Below are 24206 nucleotides of genomic sequence, written 5' to 3' on the forward strand. Positions count from 1 at the left end.
TCACTGCCCTGGTCCTGCTGGCCACACGGTTTCTGACACAAGCCTTCCTGGCCACCTGGGCACAGTGAGGATCTAGCTGTATGATTGCTGTCCATGAGGCAAGCAGTTCTGAGTTCTTTATTTCCATATTAATAAAAGCAGCATAGTACTCTGCTTGTGCAGAATAACACTAAATGAAGCCCTTGTTTAAGATTCAGGGTATCACTTGACAGAGCTGTACTATACGTAATCTCTCTCTTGACTTCTTTAAGGCTGAAATTATTTGTATACAGGCATCTGTAAAATTCTAAGACTCCTTCCTTAAGATACCAGCCTTATACTCTCTAACATTCCTAGGCTTTGGTATCTGAAAAGTACATTTGCAAAATCCTTTTTCAAAGGAGCAAAATATGAAGCATCAGGCTAAATTAACAACCTAAATACCTTTTGTGAAGGTGCAAAGCATTAGAAGTCTCCTTACCTGAGGATGTTCATAAACTAATTAAAAGTACTGAGGACAGTGTAATACATTGAACAGAGAGCTGTCTGCTCAAAACAGTGAGAACTGTGGAATTTAAATATTTAACTTCACCTTTTTTTATCTAGACCTCTCAATTTTTATTTCAGCAACATTTTATACATTTCTGGGTATCTCTTTCACCCATTGATGCCAGCATAAAATTGATGATTATAACTTTATTTACAGATAGATGTGCTAGATTATTAAAACAGAACAAAAATTCACTTTATGGACACACCTAGGCACAGCAAAATTGATTGTCTATTTCAGAGGCTTAATTTTCACCTTTAATGACAAGAGTCTGTTACAAATAACTGTAAATCTAGTTATAACTTAGATAAGAGTTATCTCGAGATCGTTCTTAAAGTATTTAAGTTTTGGAATTTTTAAGATTAGTTTTGACTTTAATAGGTGTGAAAAACTAAAAAAGGGGGGGGGAAAAACCTCCACACTTCTGGAACATGGAATCATAGAATAGTTTGGGTTGAAAGGGATCTTTAAATGTCATGCAAGCGGAAATTAAGCCCTAAATCTAGGAATTCATCTGATGTCTTTAATACTGTCCCAGAGTAATCATTTGGTGTGTCCAAATGTTAAATGTGTTTCTGAGGTAGTGCTTTTTGGTGTTGCACCAAAGCTCTGTGGGGCATCATTTTATTATGAAATCAGATGTGAAATCTGTTGCTCCCTGCTGTGCCCATGATTATGTATTTCATCTGGGGTGACTTCAGGTATAATTATTTCTAAAAGCATTCCGGGAACCCTGATGTTTTCTCTCCATACCACTTGTAGTTTGGTAGGTTCCTCTGCATCTTTGGCTTGCTTTTTTCTGCCTGTAGGAGAGGGAGCCTTGACCGCAAGGACAAGACCATGTGGAATCTCCTGCAATAACTTTTAGTTGACTGTATTACACTCTCAGTCTCACCTAAGGCAAGAGGAATAAGAAATGTCAACGGGGGCTTAGATACAAAAAGATGGAGGGCTGAGGGCAACAAAATTACAAGCAGAGATATCAAGGAAAGAGTCATGTTTTGTCTCTTATTGTGGTTGTCTTGCTGTAATTTTAGTGGAATGAACAGTTTGCTGCCCTATTTATTTTAGGCTTTTTTTTTTTTTTCTTCTGGTGTTACCAGGACAAACTTGTCTTATTTAAGTATGTACTTCTTGTTAAAAAGGAATCTATTCTACACTGTGTCAGTTCTTGCAATAACTATTGACTCTATCTTTGTTTCTCACTGTGAGAAGATAGAGGTTATCCCGAGAATACCAGAACTCCAGTAGACATCTAAGACATAGTTTTGGGGTTTGTTTTTTATTTCCAGCTATCTAAAGATTGTTGTCTGTGTTGGTTGCTGAGGGCGAGGGGGAATGCTTCTAAGGGGAGTGTCAGTCTGTATTACTTCTATCCTATTCGAGATCACATGTCTCTTCTAACCATGCTTCTCTCCTGTTCTGTGTCTGATGTCTGTGCTGTTCCATTTCTTTTTGGCAAAAGGCAACTTCAAGGTTGATGGTGTGAGTTAAGGGCAGAATTCACACTTTAGCAAGGTGTTGAAGCTATAACATTCCCTTCAAGTAGTAAGAGTTGCTAATGTAACCTATTTTGCATACATTGCAGTTGGCATGGACCCCTTTTCTAGCTGCATTCAGTGTGGGTCTACAGGACTGTGATGACACAGAAGTTGCCTCTCTTTGTTTGGAGGGTATACGATGTGCAATCCGGATTGCTTGCATTTTCAACATTCAGGTAAAAATTCTAATATTGAGACAATACTTTGATTTATGTACCAGCAAAATGTTAGTGGGGTGCTAGGAGTCCTTGTTGCTGAAGCTATGCACTGCAATACCTAGAGGCTGCCTCCTTCTGCGATTACTACTTCATCTGATATTTGATTGGAAGTGTTTTAGTGACCTTTATTTTTCCTGGTGTTTTGGATAAGTGCTGCCATGCCTGTGTACTGAATTTTTGTTTCCCCATGGGCTGACTACTTTTATGTCAAAGTACTTTCTCTGTAGCTTTGTTACAAAGCTGTTTGGCTTTGTTTTGATGTTTCATAAAATGAGTCTTTCTATCCTATTTCATAAGTGAAGTAGTATCTCTGTGAACTGTGTTTGAAATACTGCTCTCAACTTCAGAAAATTCAAATAATCCGAGACTTCTATAATTGGATACCTTTTTAACAGTTAGGGCACTGGAGAAGTAATTTCTGATGTAATGCATGAATGTATCTTGCATTAAGCACAATGCCAAGAATTCCAGACTCTCCGGCTCCAGAGGGTAATTCTGATTAAACTTGGGCACATTTTTGCACACTGCACCTCCCCCCCCCCCCTTTTTTTCCATTTTAAAATCATTGGTAGTGAATGTACAATTATGTTATTGTAAACTATTAGTTAATACATGATCTGCCATAAGTCCGTTGTAGGGATAGCTGAAGAGAGGGACAAGCAATATTCCTGTTTGACATTGCATTACTTCATGTGTACATTGAAAATTTTAAAAAAAAACAAACACACGCCCCCCCCCCCAAAAAAAAACAAAACCAAACACTCAAAAAACCCCAAAACCTTGTAAGACTAACTTTAAGTAAAAACTGTTGAGCTATGATATGACAGTGAATGCTGTGGTTCCCTCTCTCCTTGCATTTGTATTCAGAAAATTAGGTAACTTTTTATCACTAACGTGGAAAGACACATTGGAATCTCTGATACAGCTGCTTCAAAAAGTGCATTTGAGATCATGTAAGGTTTCCTTTCTTCCTGTCCTTCCACTTCATTTTCTCCCTGTGCCCCCCACCAAACAGACTTTAAAATTTCATTAACAAAACCTTCCCTGGAGCCTGCAGCTGTTCAATGAAATTCACATTCCTGTTATTTTTGTTTCTAAGCTGCAAAAGCAGAGCTGGTACAAATACCACTTTCAGCAGCTGCAGAGGTTAGCTCCCAGTGCTGCAGTGGCCTGCCTTGGGTGGGGAGGGTAAGGATGTGTTTGCTCTAAGATACCCATGCTCCAAAAATGTACTAGAATCAGTCCTACCCTTCAACTGACTTGGGACAAACAACACTTCTTATTTGCTGAAATTTAAAAATTTGTATTTTCAGCGTAAGCAATATTCCTTCTTGGGAATTCTGTTTGTTGTCATCATTAAAAACAATACTGGTTTGTTGGTGATGTCGGTATGTTGGAGGATGATTCCATTGCACAGGGTCCTGATTAGATGGCAGTGTTGTCTGAGTTCAGACACAGATAGCTTGGGTGGTTTGAAGGACACTGGTAAATCTGTACTTGGGCTGACTTACGGATCTTTTCTGTTGGAAGCAGGTTTTTCCTCTTGTGCTTATTTCATTGAATAAACATGCAAAGCTAAAATTGGTCTCTTAACATTAGTTTATAGACCTTAAAAGATAATGGAGGGAGCTGAAGGCATTTAGTTTAAAGAAAATTCCCAAAGCACACATGTAGTTTAAGCTATGCATGTTCACCTCTAAAACGTCAATTAAAGAGTCTGGTTTTAATTATGTTTTTAATCTTAGACTGTCACAGAGTCTGGCTTTTGTCTTCAAGCATCTGGGACAAGATACTCATCAAAAGGACTTACTTGATTTGTTATATCATCTGGTTTTACTTTTAGTTGATGGACACATTGTTTAGTTGTTTTTCTCATACTTCAGTGGCTTAGAAAAAGGGGCAGAGAGGGAATATCTGTACGTTACAGAGATGGAAGGTAGGACTGAAAACATTTTCCTTTTACGGAAGATAACACAGTTGGTGGACTCTAAAGCTTATTTGCTTAGTATTCTTTCCATGAAAATTCCATTTTTCTGTGCTTATCAATCATGTGCTGTGCCTTTGCCAGTGTACCCTGTAGTAGTAGTTGGATTTGAACATGGCAGCCATGCTATGTGGCTCTGTGAGAATCCATCCCTTCTGTCATTGCCCGCTGTTGTGGGGTTCATGTTTTCTCAATGAAACAGACATTCTTCCCAGGACTTTTTTCTGAAATATTTTGTATTTGGTTTTATTAAATGCTCAAAGAGTTGGTGGGGTTTTTTTATTTATTTAAAAACAGTCTTAAACATCCAAACAGTTAAATATATTTCATACTTGTCATTTGTTTCTCTGACATAGAACGATTTGGCTTTATGGCCTTCATGTCGTACATAACAGGAGAGTGAAATGCACTTGTGAGCCTCAGCTGTAATCCTCTTTTTACTGTTGTAATTAGTACTTCAAATTACATAAGATCTGAGGAGTTTCCTTTGGTGTTTATAGATGCACTGTACATAAAAATCTGGTACATACCTGCAGAACATTTTTTTTGTGAGATTTTACCTGCCTAGACTATAGATCACTTGCTGTTCAGCCACCCATGACAGTCTCATCTCACAAGCTTCTGAGGTGCTCCAGATGGAGTAGATTAGATAATACAATTTGAGCTGGTTTGTGAAATTAAAAAAAACATGCTGTTTAAGTACATTATCTAGATTCTGTGACCAAAAAAAAACCTGCAGTTTGAGAGGGTCTGCTAATAGGGCAGCATTTCCAGAGTAGGTCCATTACAAGAATATTAAAAGCATAGTTAAAGAATCCTATTTCTTAAACAGCATCCTGTTTCCCAAAAAAAGCCTCCCCCAATCCAAAAAGACCAAACCCAAAAACCTAACAACCACCTATATGTTCTATGCTGTCAGACATTACACTTCACGTTCCTGAAGAGTGGGAGCCTGATTTTATTCCACAGCTTACTGCAAAAGAACATGAGATATTTTCATTATGTAGAATGCTTTGGAAATTAAGTTCTAGGAAGAGAAAGGTAAACAGTATATTTGCTGAAACCACACTGATTGTACTAAGCAAGAAACTGAGAAAACGCTTACAAGAGGTTTGTTTGGTTTGTTTTTTCTCTCCCATTTGTAGCTTGAAAGAGATGCCTATGTCCAAGCATTAGCAAGATTTACGTTACTTACAGTGAGTTCTGGTATTACTGAAATGAAGCAGAAGAATATTGACACAATCAAAACTCTCATCACGGTGGCTCATACAGATGGAAACTATTTAGGAAATTCCTGGCATGAGGTACAAGAGTCGTTTGTATTTGAACTGTAAGAAAGCACGTGTACTGGTTTTAAACAGAGTAGTGTACTTGTTTATGCATAAATACAGTGCTTTTTAGATAAGTGCTGCATATATACATTTGTACATACATTGTGTAGAATTACACATTGTATAGCCAATAAAGTAGCAAAACATGTCCAAGTGAGAAATAAAATTGTGAGAGACTAATCCAATAGTATTTACATTAATACTAATTTTAGTCAGAAGAGCAGAAATAGTTGCCTGACCTTGGTTGTTCAGGGCAGGGGGTGTGTCTAAAGCTCTGCCTTTAGGTTTCTGTTTAGTTATTTTTTAGTATTTTAAACTGCTTTTTGTTGATAAACAATGTCTTTATGCTCTGGAACAGATTCTGAAATGCATCAGTCAACTTGAACTGGCACAGTTAATAGGAACTGGAGTAAAACCTCGCTACATCTCAGGGACAGTGCGTGGCAGGGAAGGTTCTCTTACTGGAACAAAAGATCAGGCACCCGATGAATTTGTGGGGCTGGGACTGGGTAAGTAATGCAGACATGAAGGATTTACTTTAACTGGCTTTGTTCAGACAGATAGTAAAGTTTGTCCTTTGTTTTCATTATGGTTGACTATGCGGTTCAGAGACGAGACCATGAAGTAGTCCTTGTAAAACTAACTTGGATAAACCTATTCCTATTTCTGGATATTTTTTTTGCTCTGTTAAGTATTATTGCTAGGATAGGGGAGAGGGAAATGTGAGTGATGCATTACTCATTTCTATTAACATACAGCTGACCAAGTAAGAATGGATTGCTGATGGTATGACCAGATTTAGTAATATTGCAACGTTAGTGCACCAAGTATTTTACCAAACTGGCAAGTTAGTATGTGTAGGTTAATCACCCTGTTAGGAAATTTTGTGAGAAACACACAGTATTCAAACCAAGTGGGAGATTAGTCTGGCTTAAATTGTGAAATTGTTTCCTCCTCCGTTGGGTACTTTGATACTGAATAAGTACCTTTTGGCTCTCAGGCCAACTTAAAAAAAAATTACTTCATAAATGAGATGATGTTTCCTATCCTCCTAAAGAAGTATACTGGTCTTCCCTTAAATCATCTTTAAAAAGGTATTGGTTAATTTGGGTTTTTTAAATAGCAACGCAGCTAAAGACTTACTGGTTTAGGGTGTTGGGGAACTATGGAAGTGTCAAGGAAGGATATGTAACTCCATTTGACTGTTAGGAAGTTTCAATTTTAGTATAATGCTCAGTGTCTCCAGCCTTTTGAACCATTTCACCCACAGTCCAGCAAAAGCTGGTTTCCCTCAATTTTTCATGTAAATTTTCTTTCTTCCCTTTTCTTTTTTTTTTTTTTTTTTTGAGAAGTAATAATTATTTTACTAGTTTCCCTGATCTCAGCCTTCAGCTTGTCCTAATTGTCTGGCTTTGTGTTCTCCTCAGACAGGTTTTTCTTACTCTGTGGTCAGTCCTTTTCTTCCCATAGTGCTCTCCTCTGGCCTGCCTCTATGTACTCTACTCCCCTCACCTTGCCAAGAGCTGCTGAAGCAAGATTTATGTTACTTACAGTGAGGCTTATGCCTGGAAATTAATGCATCTGCCAACATCTCGTATACTGAGCTTCTTCCTGCCCTTCTAATATGCATCCTCCAGTTTAGTGTTCCCCAGTGACCTATCCAGCTGGGCTGTCTCCAAGTGCTGGCAGTTTCTTTATGCTTAAGTGACTGGCCTTTAAAAATTTTAAGTCCTAATAGCTCAAGAATGTAAACTGTAGTCAGGTGTCTCTAAATCATACTTGCTAGTTGTTGGTATAGATCCAACTCGTAAAGACTTTTTTCCCCTCTGTCAACTACACTTCCAAGGAAAATAGTGTATGCCCAAATGCATAACATGTTGTTCTCTGAAATGGATTTCTGAAATGCTTGTTACAGTGCACATATGGAAACTTAACCTATTTTTTTATTAACACCCCCCCCCCTCAAATAATACCCCTCCAGTCTTACAGGGAAATGCCTAACTAAAAGGAATTTGGTTTTCATACACTTAAGGGATGTTAGAACATAGTCTTTTTTGCAGTTGTTTTAGGTTTTTCACTGTTCTCCACAAATCCTGTGTTGCAAATACTTCAATTTCCTTATACTTCCCATTAACCTAAATTCCTGTGAAGAACCCGTAGCACATATGTCCATATATACAGGCACATATTTTAAAAGAAAACAATTGTTTAATTAGAGTAAGTGAAGTTGCAGTCTGGTGACACAGAACCTCCATCTTTCAAATCTGCTTGCAAAATCAGACATGCATAAGCTGCAGCATTCACTTTTCTTGCTGAAGTTAAAGTGTGGGTTATTAAAAAAAAAACAAAACAAAACAAAAAATCAACAAACCCAACCCCCAAAACCCCTTTGCTCATTTACTGTGTACTCTTCAGGTATCTACATTTGAACTGTGAAGTTCAGCTTTCTTCTGCTGTAGTTCCTATTCACAAACTTGGAAGACAAAACCTGTTGCTGTGGCATAGCCATAGTGTACTTCTTAGGTAACCAGAAATTCTCTTTAGACAATGGGAATCTGAGGAATCAGTTTTTCATAAAGCAGAATAACATAGGCAATTCTTAACATTTCATGGTAAAGGGTCTTGTAACTGTTAGAATAGAAATCTGCTGTCTGTTTAGGTTTTCCGGTATTAATTATAAATCCTATGATAATAAAGATTTCTTATGTAAAGTGGCAGAGTTGGCTAGGGTTACCAGACTTCTTGGAAATAGCCCTTCAAATTCACTTCACACAGCTGCTCATCTGGTATTTTTCTCAGCTGAAGCATTACCAAGATTCAAGCTAATTTGATACTGGCAGCTTGTGTGCTTACAAGAGAAGTCTTGACCAAACCTAACAGTATTATAAGTTGCTGAAATACTAGTATAAATTTACGTATGTACGCATGTATATACAGGAAGGTTTGTACATAAATGCCCTTAAAAATACTTCAGATGGGTCAGTTTATCTAGATTTGACAGACAGTCATCTCCAGCCGCCCCCAAGCGTAGAACACTGCAAGACTCAGAGGCAGACTTTCGGGAGGCAGTCTTAAACATGAGAACTTTTCGTTTCGGCAAAGCTCTGAGGACAGAACCGCTAGCATTTTTTCAGTCTTCTGTTCTCCCTATCTTTCTGATAGGCTGCCTAAGGAGGGGGGAAAAAAAAAAAAAAAAAAAAAAAAGAAAAAAACCCCACCAACCCAAACCCAAACACCTAAATACATGGTAGGTAGAATTACCAAGAGTGGTTGCAAGATTCCTGCTCTGTTTTTTTGATGGGGGGTTGACGGGAGCTTAGAGATTGCTAGAAAATTCAGAAATTTGCCTGCTTGAAGTTAGCGTTTTCTTAACATTAGCTTTCCCAGTTATGGGTTTCTGTCCACTAAAATAAATACTGGGTTTTTATTTAAAGAATTTTCTCACTATTTTTAGGTGATAATTTTGGTGTACTTGAGATGTAGCTTTAAGATGAAGTTTTCCTCTGTGAATGATTAAAAAGAAAACCTACCACGCTGGATTTACTTCCTTGCTGCTAACAAAGTGTGAAAGGTTCTGCTCTGTCCAGTATTCTCCGTCATCTCTTGTGTATTTTCAGTAGCAGAATTACCAAAGATCCATTGAAAGATGGAGAGGAAAAGGTGGTTCTTGTGCTTTTGAATTTTTTGCACTTCTGTCTATTTATAGCGTTGTTAAGAATAGTGGACAATTTTTTGAGACTGATATAGTTTATAAATGGATAGAGAATCTAGAGAATTAGGACTTAGAACAACATGCAGTTGTTCACTGAGATGCCCAGCTCATGCAAGGGAAATTAATAATGTACTTCTCTTTTTTTGGGGATCAATATATTTGTGAAAAAATATATTTCATTATACTGGTAGTGGCATGACTTCTCTTCCTCTTTCTTCCTAGCCCTTTCTGTGTTTTCTTACCTGTTTTTCAAATTTTGTTCACTATAGTTGGTGGAAACGTGGATTGGAAGCAGATAGCAAGTATTCAGGAATCCATTGGTGAAACTAGCTCCCAAAGCGTTGTCGTTGCTGTAGACAGGTATTGTATTAAATTTGCTGTTGCCATCTCAAGCTTTTTGAGCAATAGTTGAATACTCTCTGCTAATAACAGGACATTATTATTAATTTACCCCTATTTGAAAAAAAATGCATAAATAGTACCATATTAAAGTCCTTTTCGTTTTGTGGGTGTTTTCCTTTCTTATGGAGAAGTATTTTTGCAAGAAGGAAGAGAACAAAGATTAAGCAAGAAGCCTTTTTATTGATGCAGAATTATTACAGGAGGGTTGCAGAATGAAGACTGCTGTACTGTCTGGTGAATCTTGATTTGCTAAATATGTTAACATATAGCAAATCTCATTTTGCCTTAGTACAGGGAATGTTATTGACAGACCCTTTTTTCTCCTAAATGTAATTACTGACTCTCTGCTTTCCTCTAGGTTATGTAGATGTTGTCTTATATTACCAAAATTGCTATTCCAGTCTTCCTTTCTGTGCATCATGTTTATCATAACTGGATTTGATCAGGCATGATGCATATCATAAACATTCCCTGTTTAGACCATAAAGTACTGATCAGACTGCAGTGTTAATGCATCTTGCTCTCTCAGCATATAAGAAATCAGAAAACATGATTTGTCAAAATTGACAATCACAAAGGGGTATCATTCTGAAGGCTTACAAGCATTTCTGTGACTGAGTATAGGCAGCAACATTGATCTCAGCTCCATGAAAGTTGCCTTGCAGTAAAATTACATCAAGTGATCTAGAGGCTTAATGTCAAATGCATAATAAATAGCTCTTTAGATCTGCAGTATTTTTCTCCACTTCATAATGGAGTGTTTCCAGTATCTGTTTGTCGGAGAAGTTTGACTTCTGTGTTTGGAGCAGGGCTGAATAGTTTATAAACTAGTGACATTATTTATCAGTCACTGTCAAGAGCAGATAGTATTAGAAACAATGCTTACCTCCCAGTCTCCATGCATGCTTATGGGAGTTACTTAAAAAATATTAGAAATAATTGAAATATTTCTGATTTTCAAAGCTCATTATTTTTCCACAGTTACTAATTTTTTTTAAATAAATCAAAGTAGTCAGGAGATGGCTATATACTTTTTTAAAAAAACTTGAATACGTATTTAGTAAATTAAGAAATTGTAACAATGTCTTAAACTGCACTTTACAGAATATTTACGGGATCTACAAGGTTGGATGGAAACGCTATTGGTACGTTTTGTCCACCCCACCCCACCCACCCCCTGTAAACTACAAAGAAGCTTTGCCTTAAAACTTGGAAAAATATTGCATTAAAATCTGTGTGCATTTCATAGTGGATTTCGTTCGCTGGCTATGTGCCGTATCTATGGATGAACTGCTGTCTGCTACCCACCCTCGAATGTTTAGTCTGCAGAAGATAGTAGAGATTTCTTACTATAACATGGGCCGGATAAGGCTACAGTGGTCTAGAATCTGGGAAGTTATTGGAGATCATTTTAATAAGGTATCCCCATTAATGTTTATACTGCATACTCCTTGAATTACCAATACAAATAAATTTTATTTAGAGCTTTGTTAGAAAAGCATGTGCTTGTCTGAATTATGCTGGTTTTTTCTGTCTTTCTGTATAAGTAGCTTAAAATACAGCAAAAATTGTAAAGCTGGAAAGGCCTGTAAGAAGATAGAGGTACACAATATAATCAATGTAAAAGGAGAAGTATATATTAAGTTATTTATCATGCTCTGGGTCTAGAACAGGCTGCCTTTAGTTATGTGTTCTAATTTTTGGGGGTGTGTTATGAAGCTTGGGATAGAAGGTTGGTTTCTGTTCAAGTCTAAATTGACTATGTATAAGGTGAATGTTTGACATGTGTTTTTAATACAGCTTCTTGAAGTCTTTCTAGACAGCTTACTTATTTTTAGAAAGTTTTAAATGCTAGGGTATATAATGTAGAATATAGCTGAAATTGGTTAGGGATTATTGAATTGCATTAACAATGTGGTTCGCGGAATCGTCTACTACTTAAGTTTGTTAATTTTCTAGTACTGCTTAGTTCTCAGTTACCAAATGTAGAGGCAGCTTGGTGTGAATCCATAAGAATTCTGATGCAAGCTTACTATGCATTCCTATTCTACATTATCAGGTTGGCTGCAATCCCAATGAAGATGTAGCTATTTTTGCAGTGGACTCATTAAGGCAATTATCAATGAAGTTCTTGGAAAAAGGAGAACTTGCTAATTTCCGATTCCAGAAGGACTTCCTAAGACCATTTGAACATATCATGAAGAGAAACAGGTAATAACATACAATGAAATTAATCGCCTGGGATCATAAGCACCAACTTTTGCAATTAATGTTTCAAATCGCTTTTATACAACCAGTTGCTGAAGAATTACGCTATTCTAATTGATCATGTAATTTAGTTTGAACAATTATTGTTTGTTATCTTAATTTAGGTCTCCTACTATTCGAGACATGGTTGTACGGTGTATCGCACAGATGGTAAACTCCCAGGCTGCTAACATTCGTTCTGGCTGGAAAAACATTTTTTCAGTGTTTCATCTGGCAGCCTCAGATCAGGATGAAAGTATAGTGGAACTTGCATTCCAGACTACAGGACACATTGTCAGTGAGTACTGATGACATTCAGGTGTCATGAAAGTGTATGTGACTTCAGAGACTGATTTATCTGTTGGCTTTACAGCCTGCATAGTAAAGCCCACTTCATGCTTTAGAACCAGTATCTTACACTTTTCAACCCATCCTCTGGGGAAATACTTAGGAAAATAATTCAGTAAGATGATAGTTAATCTGTCTTCCTTTGTGCCTTTTAAAAAATTTATCTGTAGCTTTCCATAGTAAAACAAGTCAAGCCTTAGCTAATTTTACTTTTATGTGTACGTTTTCATTTAATAATTTTATATTTTTTCCCCCAGAAAAAAAAATATGTAGCCATTTTACTATTTTGTTGTTTGCCTGCCTTTTTCCTTGTTTCTGGATTGTGCTTGTCTACAGCCCTGTTCAGGAGAAAGTGCTGAGCTAGGTGGCACTAGCATTTATTTTTTTTCTCTTCCCATTCTAATCTAGATCCTCATGCTTTAAGCGCCACAAGGGATCTCTTTATTCTGTCTCAGCCTCTGCAAGTTCCTAAAACTGTTTCAGCATTGATGAAGAATGTTTTTCACCTCGAAAGTGTGGCTGTTTAAAATCGAGGCAATAAGACCCTATTGCTGAGGGAAGTCCTTTTGCAGATGTAACTCCACACTTTGTGTAGCCCTCTTAAGCTCTGACCATGCAGACTAATGCTAAGCAGTAAGGGTATTGCTCTCTTTTTGCTGAACTGTTACATTTCCCCCCTACAGACTAGATGCTACCACAGCTTGTTTTAGACACTTACTACTGTCGAAATAAATGCCCTTTAGGTGAGGTGATTTTTTTGTTATTGTTGAGCATTTGTTTTTTTATTACTACTCAAGCATTTGACAGCACCAATCAATGAACCAGTCTCTCATGAATTCTATTACAGTCAGTTTATATTACAATTAATAGATTTTAAAGCATGACACTTCTTTTCTTTTGTCCACACTTTTCTCCCAGCAATTGTGTTTGAAAAACACTTCCCAGCAACTATAGATTCTTTCCAGGATGCAGTAAAGTGCTTGTCTGAATTTGCCTGCAATGCAGCATTTCCAGATACTAGTATGGAAGCGATCCGCCTCATTCGCCACTGTGCAAAATACGTATCTGATAGACCTCAGGTATAGTCTGTATTAACTAAATTATAAGTGCTTTAATCAATAGTGCTTTTAGAAGGAAAACAAGATTGTGCTAACCTTATTTGTTTCCCTTCAGGTTTCAGAGATTAATGAGACGTGTACTTTATTCAGAAGCAATAGGAGTATAAAATTCCACGAATTAATTCCAATTAATACTTTGAAAATGCCAGCAGTTCATTTATTTTATTTTATTTTTTAATTTTATTCCCCCACCCACCCATCCCCATCCACGCACTTCAGCTGGTGGCTAGCTTTCCTAAGAGCTGCTGGAAATCATCAGCCTATCTCAGGATCTGCTGTCCACTGAGGGTAACGGCGTAAGCAAAAATGCTTGATATCCTCAAAATGTTATGGTAGATCCTCACTTTGGGTGCTGTCTCTGTAAAAAGAGAGTAAAAGACTCACACTGAACTGCAAGCAAAACCTGATGCTTGAATGTATCATCACATTTATTCTTTTAGTTTGTTTTTCTAGTTTATTTTTCATGATCTACTAAGAATTACCTTGAAAAACACTTCACCTGCTCAGTATTATCTTGATTGCCAGCTCTCCTGAAGCATCAGGGTGTGATACTAGCATAGCAGAGATTGTTATGTACGGTCCAAATGACTCTGTATAACCTTCTGTTTTCTTCTAAAGGCGTTCAAGGAATACACGAGTGATGATATGAATGTAGCTCCCGAAGACAGAGTGTGGGTGCGAGGATGGTTCCCTATTCTGTTTGAGTTGTCCTGTATCATCAATAGATGCAAATTAGATGTAAGAACCAGGTAACAATCAGTATTTGTAATTCAAATTTTAAAAGGCTTACTTTATACTTTTAAAATAGAGATGACTCTTCTTAGTAAATGTAACTGTCATAAAATGACTTACATATTTAATTTGGGTGATACCACTGTGGGAACACCAGACTTTTCAAAACACCTTTTTAATAGATGCTGGAATGTAGAAATCACATCTGCATTCTTTACATAGGAAATTTATACCTTCCATTACAATAAATAAAGAAGTTACATGGTTGTAATTGCATTATATTAAATAGATAAGTATTGCATTTCTTCAAAGTTGAATATTCTAATAATGCCTGTTTAGGATTTACAGCCATGAAATAACAAGAACTATTTAAATAGTTCATTTGAAAATAAGTTAAGGCTTAAATAAATTAAAATTAACAGTGACTGTTTCACATTTATTATAGAACCTGTAAACTATTTAAAACAGCTCAGCTGAACTTAAAATCAGATGCAATGGAGGCATTTTCTGTATAGAGCACAGTAAGATGTAGAAGTTAACTTCTGATTTTCCTAACATATAGCAAGCAAGCATTATTTTAACATGGAAGGTCAACTCTAAATGGTCAATATGCATTAAATCCCTCCCTTTATTTTTAAATAAAGTATTACATGGGATGAACATTCAAATCTTTATTCTTCCAGTGGCAATATTGATCCTCTCTATTCATTAGTAAATATAAATGTATGATGTTTCATTTCATGAAAGATGCCCCCATTGCATATTCCATTTTAGTGTGCATCTGGACTCCCTTTATAGCTAATAAAGATTAATACTTGCTTCTAGGTCTTTTTACTTCATACCTGGAACTACTTGTTCCTTTATTTTTGTGGTCCTTTGTGAAGAAATTGTTTTCGTACTTTAATTTGACATTACCACAGTTCTCAAAAGTATTTTCAGGCTATACCCTGTGGCTTCTAAGTGCTTTTTAAATAAGCTGATTTTCTACTTAATTTTTGTGTACTAGTGATCAATGTATAATGTTCTTGACGATATTTGAGTTATGCTGTTGCAGTTTGACCTAGTACATGTCTTTTTGTAACTCTTAATATATGTTTTTCGTTCTTCATTTCAGGGGCTTAACAGTAATGTTTGAAATAATGAAGACATACGGCCATACTTACGAGAAACACTGGTGGCAAGATTTGTTTCGGATTGTCTTCAGGATATTTGACAACATGAAACTGCCAGAACAGCAGACTGAGGTGAAAAAAGTGGGGGAAGATAATTTACCAGAGATCTATATTTGCAGTGGAAAACTTGATTAGTAATATAGCTTATCAAGTGATGTAAGGCAAACATCAAAACTTTGACCTTTTTTGCTCATTTTATTAGCATTCTGTTGGAGGTGTTGTCACTTCTATCATTTTTCGTAAACCATGTATGTAAAAGGCCTAGTAGTTTACACTACGAACAACAGAAAAAAGCATAAAATGCAACTTATCTAGAGTTTGTAAGAAGAACTGCAGCTTTTGCATGTGATGTCTGGAATCTGAGACACACATGACTTCATGGCAACACGCTCAGTGGAATGAGGCTTGTAATCAGCAGTGAAGTCACAGTTAGAAGAAATGAGTTCTACTAGTTCAAAACTTTTTGATGACCAACAAACAGATAAACAAATCCCCAGAACAGCACTGCGCTTTCGCTGCAGCCTTTTGACTAGCCAAACAGGTTCTGACCTGCCAAACCAGGACCAGGTACTGTCCTTACAAGGAGGTGAAACAGAAGTGAGCTTACTAATGTAAACTGTGTAAATTACTAATATTAGAAGTTTGATCGCAACTGTCAGCTATTTGGGAGGCTCTGTGTGAGTATTTGTAGAAGGGCATCTTACTCTCTTAAGTTTTTATCCCTTGGAAAATATGTAGAGGAAACACGGAAAACTTAGTTTGGTGTTAAACTCTTGAGCTAGGGTTAGACACTATGTTTAATGTCAAACTCGGTATCTCATAATGGTAAGTGCTTGTCAGTCCTGTAATTTTGTCTCTGAGAATAGTTGTTTGTCTGTTTCTGTAGTTTTTTAAACCTGCCAGTTAGCAAAGCTTAAGTTGGGGCTCCAAGTTGTGGGGGTTTGGAGAGATAGAAAGGAATTGTATGTCACTATAAAGCATTTCAAATTGAGTAAATACATAAATCTGCCTGCTTGCAAAGATGTGTATCCTGAAAGTTTTACCTCAAAGTTGTCATGTTTTCTTTTCTCCTCCTAGAAAGCTGAATGGATGACAACTACTTGCAATCATGCACTTTATGCAATATGTGATGTATTTACGCAGTATTTAGAAGTACTTAGTGATGTTCTTTTGGATGATATATTTGCACAGCTGTACTGGTGTGTGCAGCAAGGTAGGACTGTACCAAGTTATGTTAAACAATGTTAACATTTTACTGTGCTGAATGTGAATAAACAAATGCACTGTTTGTCTTTTCCAGACAATGAACAACTGGCACGATCTGGTACAAACTGTTTGGAGAATGTTGTCATCCTAAATGGTGAAAAGTTTACCCTAGAAATCTGGGATAAAACTTGTACTTGCATGCTGGATATTTTCAAAACTACAATCCCTCACGCGTAAGATGACTGTTAATATTTATACTTTGTAAAATAATGTAGTTAAGGTGACTTACTGATTTCTAACTGTTCGATATCTAATAAGTGGGGTGAACAGAAAGCTGTGTGGACTAAATAGAAGCAGACTTTCTTGGAGCATACTGATAAATTAAGTGATAGATAAAATTAAGTGATAGATACACTACTTTTGTGTTGTAAATGATAAGCTGTTACAAACTAGAAATACTATATGGGAGATAAAAAAAAACCCAAAACAACAACAAAAAAAACCCAACCCAAAACCTGTAAGCTGATTCAGCTTTAAAATGTTGGGGTTTCTGAGAAGTAGTATCTGATTTTTTTGGTCATTTTCTTTTTGTAATAGAAGAATGCTATTGATAGGCAGACTTTGCAACTTGTAATTACACGTGAAGAAGCTTTTTCCAGGTAATACTAAAATAGAGCAACAGTCTTACAGATTTAAGTCTCTGTGGTTGATGTTTAACTTCCATCATATGTTTTTATGGATCCTAATCTTTTTATGAAAATTATCGTGTATATTTGGTAACTGTCTTTCCCTTTGTGTTACAACTCTATGTGAAATTCCTTGCTACAAGGCTGTACTGTTCCTGAGTAGTTTGATACACGTACATGTCATAGAGCAGAATAACAAGAAATCACATCCAACATTATACCAAAGATGAGTTTTTATCCCATACCCTACCAACACTGAGGTGAAACACTGCTTGTTTTCAAATCTAATAGTCTTAATGTTGAACTGTTGTATTATTACTTGTCCTATGTCTGTCAACTAGTTCATACTCTTTGCTTCTATGTATCACCTAGTTCAGGCCTGAAGAAAACCGAAGCAAAATGGAACCTTCTGCACATCAGTCTTTCCTTAATTTTAGTTATGTATCAGGTAGCACTGTAAGAGAGCTTCATTCATGCTTAAAAGATAAGTTAATCCATCTGTCACTATCTCACCTACTTTTGTATGTGAGTAGGTAAGAATTAATTGCATCCAGAATATAATACTAAAATAAAGCTAAAACATCTGGGCGCTAGCAAGATTTATTTTTTTTTTCACATTTCAGTAACTTCCAAAAATAAAATTATAAACCAAATTTATGGATGTAAAATTCCAACTGAATTAGCCCTAACTTACCATCTCTTATACCCTGAAAGACTTTGAAGTGATATTCACTAGCAGAACATTTGCTTTGGTTTCCACATTATGATCAAAACTTAGGTTAAGTATTTAGAAACCCTTCTAGAGCAACATTTTGAATATCTTAATATTTAGACACATTCAGATTATTCTTGTTGCCTTTAGCTATATCTGATTTGAAATATGTGCATTATTCCCTTTGATGTTTATGGCACATTGGCTTTTCAAATGAGTTGTTTTTCTGAGGAGGGTATCAGACTCCATAGATTTCTGTTCCTTCTCATCTGTGTTTTTTACCTTTCTGTGCCTTCTTTGAGAACTTTGATTGTATTATTCTTTTCTACATTTCTTGGAGGTTTCCAACTTTTGCAGAGTAAAGTAAATGTTACTTGGGTTTTACACGAGTACCTTGAGCATAGGTAATCGGTCTCCTTTCCCATGGTGAAGGTATGCCTGCTCTTTTCCAAACAATTGTTGGGTGACACAAAACTGCTGAAAACAGTCTTTTCACTTTGACCATATTTGACTAAAGGTGAAGCTTTTTAGATGGGTAAGAAAAAATCATAAAAATATACAGGTATTCATTCGTATTTTTAATGGAGATTTTGTACTCCGAGTTTTTTTCCTTCTCTTTTGAGTCCTAGAAAGATACTTCTCTCTTTTTATGGGATCTGGTTCTTTTTCTGTGACTTCTGGTTTGGCTGGCACTACATATTTATATTTCTTAGTCCCTCTAGTTGTCTTATTTTGGTGGTGGAGCTTTTCCTGCCCTCCCAGCCTTTTTTTTTTTTTTTTTTGGCAACACTGTTTTTATACCCAGCTTGTTGTGGAGGGTGCCCCAGTACCTGGAGAAGGCAGCAAATGCTCCTTTTACCTTTGTTTTCCCATGCCTGGAAGTAACATAATGGTTAATGTTGAAATGAAGGTGGACCAATCACACAGTGGTATAGATGAAAGTGTTATGGGCAAGTGCTTTATTGCTAAATGACGAAATAGAATCTCTGGAGTGTAAAGTGTCTTCTGGCAGAGATTAATCTGATCACATAGGATTGCATCTGTCCTTTTTTAACATTCATACGAAATGTCTTCCAGGTATTGTGTAACTAACTTCTTCAATTTAAGACTGGCAGCATTGGCTGCAGGAGTTCTTAGTTGCAGTACTAGCCTCTGCTGGTTCTTGGCAAGTTACCTTTTTGCAAAAAGAGGCGATCATAGTATTTCCTTGTTTGGAAAACAGTACTAGAATATTTACTCGGCTACTAACTTCAGCAGAGATTACTTACTAGAAAAACCAAAACTGTGTACTCAAGCTTCCACAAAATCATTGAGGTTTTGATAGCTGAAGTTACTAACACAGGATCACACGGAATGGACAAGGTTGGAAGGGGCCCTGGAAGTGGTCTGTTCCAACCCCGCTGCTCAAGCGTGGCCACTCAGAGCCATGTTTCCCCAGGACCATGTCTTGGCTTTTGAATATCTCCAAGGAGGGAAGCTCCACAGCCTCCTTGGGCAACCTGTGCCAGTGCTTGGTCACCCCCAGTGAAAAAGTGATTTCTGATGTTCAGAGGGAACTTCCTGTGTTTCATTCTCTGTGTGTTGCCTCTGGTGCAACACTGGGCACCACTGGAAAGAGCCTGGCTCTCTCCTCTTTGCACCCTCCCATCCAGGATTTATATACATTGATGAGATCCCCCTGACCCTTCTCTTCTCCAGGCTGAACAGTCCCAGCTCTCTTGGCCTCTTCTCATAGGAGAGATGCTCCAGTGCCTTCATCATCTTCATGGCCTTTTGCTGGACTCTCTCCAACATGTCCATGTCTCTCTCTCATACTGGGGAGCCCAGGACTGGATGCAGTGCTCAGCAGGGAGGGCAGGATCACCTCCCTCTACCTGCTGGCAGTTCTCCTAATGCAGCCCAGGATACCATTTGCTTTCTTTGCAAGCAAGGGCACGTTACTGACTCATGTCCAACCTGATGTCCACCAGCACCCCCAGGGCCTTCTCTGCCAAGCAGCTTTCCAGCTGGGTGGCCCACAGCATACTGGTGCCTGGGGTTGTTCCTCCCCAGGGGGAAGGGCTTTGCACTTCCACTTGTTGAACCTCTTTGGGGTCCTGTCGGCCCGCTTCTCCAGTCTGTTGAGGTTCCTCTGGGTGGTAGCATGACCCTCTGGTGTATCAGCCACTCCTCCCACTTTCTTGTTATCTGCAAACTTGCTGAGGGTCCACTCTGTCCCATCATCCAGATCATTAATGAAGATGTTGAACAGAAATGGACCAGTACTGATCCCTGGGGTACACTGCTCGTTACTGGCCTCCAACTAGACTTTATGCCCCTGATCACCACCCTCCTGGCTTGGTTGTTCAGCCAGCTTTCAGTCCACCTCACTGTTTGCTCATCCAGCCCATACTTCATTAGCTCATTTTAATAGTTTGTTTGATTATTTTTTTCCATTCTGTTTATAAATCTTTTTAAATAGACATTTTCCGAAGCCTTGTGAGAGCAAGGTTTGGCTTGCTGGCACTGAGAAAGCCAGGGTGAATGGCCTCTTGTCCTCAGGAAATTCAGGAGTTAGAATTGGTTCCTTAGACAAATTACAATAATCTGGCCTCTGTTGGCTCATAATGGCTCATTCTTCCATTACATCCTTGGGCAGATGGAAGACTTCGTAGCCCAAAATCAATTACACTGTATTTAACAACCTCTAATGCAGAAATAATTCGCAGTTTGTGTTCTGGTAGCTTTCAAGAATCAGTTCAGTTCTCTGCTTTACTTTATTTGCTGTCTCATTGCATGCCTCCAGATTTTTGTATTTTCTTGTCTACAGTTTGTCACCTTAGTTATATGAAGAGCAGTGATACGTTAATTTAGAATCCTTAACACCATGAGAAAGATCTCACTTAGCATAGGCGCAGATGTCCATCAAGCCTTGCCTCACAGAGATTGAGGATACATAGTTTGAGATCTTAGCAACAACAAAAACTTTAATCTTACTTTGTAGCAATAGAGTTGATAGAACAAGAGATGATGGGGCCACTTAGGTTATTTAATCCCATTTCCCCCATATCTCGGCAGACACAGACAGCCGCAACAAGTTACAACTAAGGTAGAAATTTTTTAGTGCTCAAGGCAAAGATCCTCAGGACAGCAACATGCTATAGGAAAACAGCAGGGAAGAGATCGGAAGTCTTGTCAGTGACTTACTACTTCATAACAGCAACGAATCCTAAGTGGAAGTAGAACCACAAAGCTGAAGCACAGCCCAAACAGAGAATGCAAAACATCTCCAGACGTTCATGCTGATTTGTCCTGGGGTAGATTCATTCCTGACTCCAGGTAAAGCTTAAGGCAGTGCGAGAGAACAAGGCAAAATCCGTTATTTCTGAGAAAAATTAGGCCACCTCCACATAATTCAGTCGTCCATTCAAGGCAATTGGTAGAAACGTTGGAAGTACAAAACCCACAATTTTCAATATGTGTGAATGAAGAAAATGTACACTTAAAATTGAAATGAGTTTATTAATTTATGGAAGTATCTATATCCAACTCTTTTGGGGGGGTTGGCTTCCATTAAATTAAAACAAACACCCCACCGTACTGAAGTTGACTTCTTAGGGTATTGGTTCTGATCTGTATTTCAGACTTCCTAAATTTGGTACTGGTTTTGTGTTTTCAAGGCTGCTGACTTGGCGACCAACCAGTGGGGAGTTTGGCTCTGGATCTCCCTCTGATACAAAAGAAAAACTGGTAAGCTGCTGAAATAAAAACTATTTTAAAAGCTTGCAAAAGTTTGGTACAAATATGTTGTGGTGTAGAATAAGTAAAAAGTGTACTTCGTTTAAACCCGTTTTTCAATTTTGATTTACTTGAAAATTTTTTTTCCAGCTAAAGTGCTATTTAATGTTTAAAAATAGCAAGGAATTAATTGAGAAAGAAAAATATATATTTGTTTATAGTGAAGGTCGCTTCTGGGAGTTGCCTGTAGGTCGTTCTCTGTGTATGATAGTATGATAGAAGTAATGTCCTGTGCCTAGTATGTCTCTGTAATACTGTATTTAACGTTTGAGTTGTTTCCTGGTTTTGTGGGGTTTGTTTCATTTTGCTCAATATTGTCTTTGATACATTGACATGATGAGAAAATGCTGGAGGTGGAAGGACTGTCATATAAAAATTGTTCATGGGTATGGTCTCAAATGAGTTCTGCTACGAGAGACTGACTCCCTCCATTTAGCTTTATGGGGTGTTAAACATAATTTGCTTGCAACAGAGTGTAGATGTTTTCAGTGGCCAGTTCTCATTATACAGGTGTTTTACATCCATGTGACAATGTGTTTTCTGTATAGACTCATTTGTAGTGGTTTGGTGTATAAAGCGTTTGATCTAACGATGTTGGCTACGTTTTTGATCCATTTATGTTGAATATAATAACATGCACAAATGGCCGATATATTAAATGTCTTAGTCATTAATAAATTGAAAGCTCTTTTCTCTTTGAAATAGTTCAACATTAATGTTTTTTAAAATCTTTTACTTCAGTGTAAAAAGACACTTTACGACTTCAAAATGAACAGAACTTGTATAATAAATGTTAAAGGAAATATATTTTGGATCCTTTCTTTTGGTAGGATAAAATTTTTGCAGGCTTTAAGTATTTCCATCTAACTTTTCTTCAGGTAGTTAAATTATAATGAAGCATTCTACTATCTATAGACGTAATAGCTATTAAAAATATATTTATTAGAGATGAAGACGTTGTTTATTTACTGGTATGAGTAGTTGATATGTTCTTTATAGGAAGTGTATGTGCAGACTTAAATCTTGCTAGCCACGCAATGTAGGGAATTAATGTGTTGTCTCCAGTGGCACTTCTGGAATATATATGCCAATAGAAGTGCTGGGCTATTGAAAGGGACAGTAATCACTACATATTCCCTCTTTCAATGAGTGCTTTCTGAAATGAAAACAACAGGTGTTATCATTGATTTTAATACTTTACATTCAACTGATCAAGAAGGAAGATATTTATTAAAAAATAAAACAAAAACCCAACAATTCATCTTCCAAAGTCATTGAGTTCTAGCTCACAAGATAAAACAATATAACATGGGGAATCAGAACACATTGCAGAAGTCTGCTGAAGCAGCTCTGGTGAGAGGATTTAAAATGAAAGCATTTTCCTTGATATGCATATATTCTCCTTCGTTTTACTCTGATAAATTCCTATAGCACCTACAGACATGTTAGTAGGAGCTTATAATTCAGAATGTTCAAGGGGGTAAATGCAAGTAAAGATTAAGGCTTGATGATACCTCATACTGTTTGGACTTGTCTTTTAGGAACTGTGTGTTAGCATTTTCACCCATTATAAAAAGAATGCAAGTTCTTACAGAAGCTGTTAGAGGTTTTTGTTGTAAATCAGGGGTAGATACTGCATTTCCCAGTACTGAAACCTTGCAGCAAACCTCATACGCTTGAACTGGTAAAAGTCAAACTGACTGTTGGCTGACATACTAAATGCTTGGGTGGCATACAAAAACACCTGTGTGCAAAGTACTAGTCGTTGACTTTGCTGTGTAATTAAGTATTTGTTGCTTGTTGATTTTTCAGTGCTTTCTTAGTAGGGCATCTTCTTAGCACATCTTTTGTGAATGCTGGTATCAAATATGACTAAAATGAATGAAAAAGTGTAGTGTTGAAACAGTAAATGTCTTAAGGTATAAAGAGCACAATACTATCAACAACTAGCTTGCAGAAATTACCTGTAATTTTTTTTTTGCCTTTTTTTCAGGATACAATATCACAGAAGTCAGTAGATATTCATGATTCTGTTCAGCCTAGATCTTCAGATGGACGTCCATATCAACCCAGCATAGGGCCCACAGTAGGTGAAGAAATAAGCAAAACCAGGCCAACAGCAAGTACGTGCTTAGTAGTGATTTGGCATTTTATATATATTAAGAGTAGTATTCAGCAGATGTCTGATACCTTTAGTTATAGCCCCAGCTATAACTTCAGAAACGTGATGTGAAGAGAACTATACTGGTTAAAGTTTTGTCTTCATGCAGTATGACAGAATTCTGTTGGTCTCTTGTGGGTCCACATCTTTCACCTGTGCTTTAAAAATCTAGAATTCAGCTGCTAACTTGCAGGCTTTTTAGCCAAAGTAAAATACTAAGAATAGTACTCACCTTATAATGTTATGTAAATAAGTAATATTTTTTTTCTTAAGAGCAAAGTTCTTTCTGTGCAGAATGCAACAGAAGCAATAGCGGGGCCAGGGGGGGGG

The 24206-nt window shown here is 37.2% G+C and overlaps 1 protein-coding gene across 3 annotated transcripts in view; it reads left to right on the plus strand.

Annotated features, from left to right (window-relative positions):
* The window catches only part of ARFGEF1 (ARF guanine nucleotide exchange factor 1), a 96122-nt gene that overhangs the window by 65856 nt on the left and 6060 nt on the right, over positions 1 to 24206 (plus strand). For all 3 annotated transcript variants that reach the window (XR_013927003.1, XM_080380374.1, XM_080380375.1), the window contains 15 exons: positions 2118 to 2246; positions 5418 to 5576; positions 5962 to 6112; positions 9585 to 9675; positions 10822 to 10862; positions 10967 to 11136; positions 11777 to 11928; positions 12090 to 12262; positions 13231 to 13391; positions 14049 to 14179; positions 15277 to 15406; positions 16412 to 16547; positions 16635 to 16773; positions 21598 to 21667; positions 23709 to 23838. Coding sequence is in view for 2 of the 3 variants with exons in the window: in XM_080380374.1 (XP_080236500.1) it covers positions 2118 to 2246; positions 5418 to 5576; positions 5962 to 6112; positions 9585 to 9675; positions 10822 to 10862; positions 10967 to 11136; positions 11777 to 11928; positions 12090 to 12262; positions 13231 to 13391; positions 14049 to 14179; positions 15277 to 15406; positions 16412 to 16547; positions 16635 to 16773; positions 21598 to 21667; positions 23709 to 23838 (1963 nt within the window). In the remaining variant the exon portion in view is untranslated. The remainder of the gene's footprint in view (positions 1 to 2117; positions 2247 to 5417; positions 5577 to 5961; positions 6113 to 9584; positions 9676 to 10821; positions 10863 to 10966; positions 11137 to 11776; positions 11929 to 12089; positions 12263 to 13230; positions 13392 to 14048; positions 14180 to 15276; positions 15407 to 16411; positions 16548 to 16634; positions 16774 to 21597; positions 21668 to 23708; positions 23839 to 24206) is intronic.

This window comes from Falco punctatus, assembly GCF_963210335.1.
Source record: "Falco punctatus genome assembly, chromosome: 3".
In the NCBI taxonomy this organism is placed as follows: Eukaryota; Metazoa; Chordata; class Aves; order Falconiformes; family Falconidae; genus Falco; species Falco punctatus.